This window comes from Propithecus coquereli, unplaced genomic scaffold (assembly GCF_000956105.1).
Source record: "Propithecus coquereli isolate 6110/MARCELLA unplaced genomic scaffold, Pcoq_1.0 Scaffold584, whole genome shotgun sequence".
NCBI classification, from domain to species: Eukaryota; Metazoa; Chordata; class Mammalia; order Primates; family Indriidae; genus Propithecus; species Propithecus coquereli.
This window is the reverse complement of record NW_012151774.1, coordinates 49,913-54,364: the sequence shown is the minus strand read 5'-3', so window position 1 is coordinate 54,364 and position 4,452 is coordinate 49,913. Positions and strand designations below refer to the sequence as shown.

The 4,452-nt window shown below is 58.2% G+C and overlaps 1 protein-coding gene across 1 annotated transcript; it reads right to left on the bottom strand.

Moving 5' to 3' along the window:
• Window positions 1–1,361: 1,361 nt before the first annotated feature.
• UROC1 (urocanate hydratase 1) lies at window positions 1,362–4,407 on the bottom strand. Its single transcript, XM_012658393.1, has 5 exons — window positions 4,381–4,407; window positions 3,744–3,832; window positions 2,065–2,127; window positions 1,669–1,848; window positions 1,362–1,559 (listed from the first exon to the last, which is right to left on the bottom strand). The coding sequence occupies exons 2-5, from the start codon at window positions 3,785–3,787 to the stop codon at window positions 1,454–1,456; spliced, it is 393 nt and encodes a 130-aa protein (XP_012513847.1). The 5' UTR covers window positions 3,788–3,832; window positions 4,381–4,407; the 3' UTR covers window positions 1,362–1,453.
• Window positions 4,408–4,452: the final 45 nt, after the last annotated feature.

Below are 4,452 nucleotides of genomic sequence, written 5' to 3'. Positions count from 1 at the left end.
GAACTCCTGACCTCGAACGATCCTCCCGCCTCGGCCTCCCAGAGTGCTGGGATGACAGGCGTGAGCCACCGCGCCCGGCCTCATCATAACCATTTTTAAGTGCACTCGGGTGGCAGCAGATGGCAGAATTTCCTTCCTTCCTAAGGCGGGATGATGCTCCGGTGCGCGAAGGTGACTCATTGCGTTTCTCCGTCCGCCCAGCATGGCCACCAGGGGGCGGTCGCCTGGTGGCGGGAACACAGAGGGCCCAGTGCCTGCACCCGCTCAGAGACCCAGCTGCAGGACCTCACCTCGGGGCGGTCTCCGGAGGGCGCGGCCCACCCCGGCCCCCCGCAGGCCCGGCGCTCACCAGCTGGTGCTTGGCGGCCTCCCGGATCCAGCGGATGTTGTCCCTATACTGGAGCTTCACAGATGCGTCCACTGTGGGGACAGCGTAGGGGACGGTCGCGGGCGCCGGCAGCCCTTGTGGGGGACACAGACTACCTGCTCTGCACCCACCCCCGGAGGCGAGACACAGCTGCCACCAGCTGCCAAGCTTTGGGGGCCCTGCCAGTGTGGAGGCAGGAGCTTTGGGGGACACCCCCAGCCCCGCCCACAAGCAACCCAGCGGCGTCACCTCCTCCAGCAACGGCCTCCTCCAGCGCAGACATGGCCAGCTGGTCCGTGACAGCCAGGTCCTGGGGATCCCCTGACGTACAGACCCAGCGGAAAGGCCCGAACCCCAGGGAGAAGATGTCCCTGCAGGGTCAAAACGCCTGGTCACACGGGGCTCCCTGGCTGGCCACGAACTGGCTGGGTCAGGGGGGCGCAGTGCAGCGGGGTCTGGCCTCCAGAACTGGGGGTTCAGAAGGCCTCTGTCCCCCTCGGTACCCCCAGCTCTCTGTCTCCCCATCTCCACCGCCCCATGTCTAGCTGCAGTTCACCCCCGGACAAGCGAGAATCTCCTCCAACTGCTGTTACGAAGCCCACGTGAAAGTTCGTCCTCTAGGCCGGGCGTGGAGGCTCACGCCTGGGATCCCGGCACTCGGGGAGGCCGAGGCGGGAGGATCGCTCGAGGTCAGGAGTTCGAGACCAGCCTGGACAACATAGCGAGACCCCTGTCTCTACTAAAAATAGAAAGAAATTAGCTGGACAACTAAAAACATATATATAGAAAAAAATTAGCCGGGCACGGTGGCTCACTCCTGTAATCCCAGCTACTCGGGAGGCTGAGGCAGGAGGATCGCTTGAGCCCAGGAGTTGGAGGTTGCTGTGAGCGAGGCTGACACCACGGCACTCTAGCCCGGGCAATAGAGTGAGACTCTGTCTCAAAAAATAAAAATAAAGTAAAACGAGAAAAAAATGGGGGCAGCGCCACGGGTCCTGTGCACGCCATGCCGGCTGGGGCCATCTCCGGGGAGGGGGCAGGGCTGGGGAGACCCTGCCTGGGGCCCCCGGCCCACCCGTCCTCCTCTCACCCACCTGCTCTCTGGGCCTCCAAGAGGAAGGCATTGCCGTAGTCCCAAAAGAAGAAGTTCTCCTTGGCCAGCCTGTTGATGGCTGCGACCTGCCTCCGCAGACTGCAAGGAGGAGGCCGAGGCTCAGAGAGGTCAAGATCTTGCCCAAGGCCACACAGCAGGACAGGTGGGCCGCCCAGACCAAACGCTCTCGCCCCCGGCCCCGCGTCACCTTTCCTGGACCAGGCGCTGGAACGCGGCCGGGTCGGAGGCCATGAGGCTCTGGGCCTCCGAGAAGCCGAGCTGGACGGGGTAGTAGCCGCCGTTGAACGGGTTGTGGCAGGAGGTCTGGTCCGACCCGAGGTCCACCAGGAGCTCCCCCGTGGTGTCCAACACGTGCACCAGGTGCTCCCTGGAGAGGCCGGCGGGGGGGCGGCCCGTGTCTGAGTCTGGGACCCGCCGCACAGAGACCGCAACCCACTTCCCACCGACGCCCAGCACGTAGGGACCGTGTGGTGTCCTCCGAGCTCGGGTGAGGCCGGGGCCCCGCCGAGGGCCCTGGAGCTTCGCGTCCTGGCAGCACCCAGGGAGGGGACCCCGAGGCTGTCACCTCCCACGCCGCACTCACCAAAGCGCCACCACGTTGCCGTGGTAACCAAGGCTGAGCACCTCCTTCCTGGTCCTTGCTTCCCTGGTGGGACACGGGGCAGAATACAAGACCCCTCCACACCCGCCCGTGGCCACCGCGAGCATCGTGCACGAGAGCGGGGCCTGCGAGGCGTGGGCCGTGGGGGTGGCCTCTGGGGACCCGTCGTGCGTCCAGGACACGGAAGGTGAAGGGAAACCCAGAGTCGAACCCCCGGAGCACAGCACGGAGGAGGCGGCGACAGCGGGGACCCTCCCCGGGGATTTGGAGAGCGCGGCCGTCACCGACGGGTCTGCAGAGAACGCGCCACGCGGGCGGGCCCTGGGGTCGTGGGGTCGTGGGGTTGTGGGGTCGTGGGGTCGTGGGGTTTGCTAACGTCCCTGCCAGAGTTACCTGGAAAACAGGACAGGACAGGAGCGTCAGAGCATGTTCTCGGGACGAAGGACCCGGAGGGGCCGAGCGGGCAGTCACGCCTCTGCCTTGGTGTGTGTGTGTGCGTGTTGTGTATGTGTGTGTTTTACGTGTCTGTTGTGTGTAGGTGTGAAGGTGTGTGAGAGTCTGTGTGTATTATGTGTATGTATGTTGTGTGTGTATGTGCGCATGTGTGTATATGTGTGCTGTTTATGCATTTATGTGTATTGTGTGTGTTGTGTTTATGTGTATTGTGTGTGTTGTGTGTGTGTTGCCTGTAGGTGTGTGTGAGTCTGTATACAGGTGTGTGTGTTGTACATGTGTGTTGTGTGTAGGTGTGTGTCTATGTGTATATAGGTGTATGTGTGTAGTATGTGTGTAGGTGTGTGAGAGTATGTCCATATTGTGCGTATTGTGTTTATGTGTATGTTTACGTGTATGTATGTGTTTTCATGTGTATGTGTTTACGTGTGTGTTTACGTGTGTATGTTTGTGTGTGTTTACATGTATATATGTTTATGTGTTTATGTGTGTTTACGTGTATATGTTTATGTGTGTATGTGTTTACATGTGTGCTTATGTGTGTTTATGTGTGTGTTTACGTATATGTATGTGGTTACATGTGTTTACGTGTGTGTTTACGTGTGTATATGTTTGCATGTGTTTACATGTGTTTACTTGTGTATATGTTTACGTGTGTATGTGTTTACATGTGTTTGTGTATATATGTTCACGTGTATGTTTACGTGTGTGTTTATGTGTGTATATGTTTGTGTGTGTTTACGTGTATGTGTTTACGTGTGTTTATGTGTATGTATGTGTTTATATGTATATATGTTTATGGGTGTGTTTACGTGTATGTGTGTGTTCACGTGTGTGCTTACGTGTGTATGTGCTTACGTGTGTGTTTCCGTGTGTGTTTGTGTGTGTTTACGTGTGTATATGTTTACGTGTGTATGTGTTTATGTGTGTGTTTCCGTGTGTATGTTTGTGTGTGTTTACGTGTGTATGTGTTTACGTGTGTGTTTACATGTATATATGTTCACGTATGTGTTTACGTGTATGTATGTGTCTACGTTCTGCTCTCACCGCCGCCGAGCGGCAGAACGTCAAAACACCTTCCGGGGCGTTTCTGCCGCGGGACCCGGGTGGGCCCGGGGTGTGGCCACGTGTCAGGCAGTGACCGGGCCCCTCGCGGCCTCCCGCTCCCGGGCCCGTGGGTCGGGGGTCGGAGCCCCCCGCGGCCGCACCTGAGTCTCTCGATGCAGCGGTCCAAGCTGTCGGTCACTTCCATCAGCCAGCCTTGCCTGCGGCGCTTCTCCAGGGCGGCTCTATCCACCTGCGACCGTGAGACCCGGGTCACCCAGCCGCCGCTTACAGACCCGCCCTGAGTATGTCGGGGCCGCGCCCGGAGACCACCCACTCCTAAAGCAAATCCTACAAGCTGCCTTCACACTACATGTTCCTCCTCCTCTTCCTCCTCCCTATCCACAGAACCCAGATTTCGCTCAGGGTGACACCATTCAGCCCCAGGAGACGATAATCACAGCCGTCCACTAGTTCCACCTTCCCTTGTCGATAAGAACACCCGTGTCATCAGAGACTGACCAAGGAGATTAAAAAAAGGAGGGGTTTCGAGACGTGATTTTCCCGCTAAAATAGTCGGTCATAGCTGACACTTCCCTTCTCACTTCTTTCCGGCCTTGGGTGTGTGTGTGGGATGGCTGGAGCTGTGGCAGCAATTTTGTGTCCACGAGGGAAGCACAAGAGAATCTAGAGATGTCGGTCCCGGTGTCACTGAGCTGCGGGACCGGTGCCGGCACTGTGGGTTATATGCGAGGAGTAACCCTTATTCGTGCAAGATGGCGTTGGGGGGCTTTCTGTTACCTGCAGCCCAGCGCACTCCTAACAGGTACAGGCGCGTACGACGCGGGTTGGCGTAGTGAAGTGTAAATCACA

Excerpts from the sequence above, each read along its gene's own strand:
- UROC1 (XM_012658393.1), bottom strand. The coding sequence starts at position 3,787 with ATGGAAGTGACCGACAGCTTGGACCGCTGCATCGAGAGACTCAG. Across the intron at positions 2,128-3,743 it reads CGCTGCATCGAGAGACTCAG|GGAAGCAAGGACCAGGAAGG; the intron begins GTGCGGCCGCGG and ends GTGTCCCACCAG. Across the intron at positions 1,849-2,064 it reads GGCAACGTGGTGGCGCTTTG|GGAGCACCTGGTGCACGTGT; the intron begins GTGAGTGCGGCG and ends CGGCCTCTCCAG.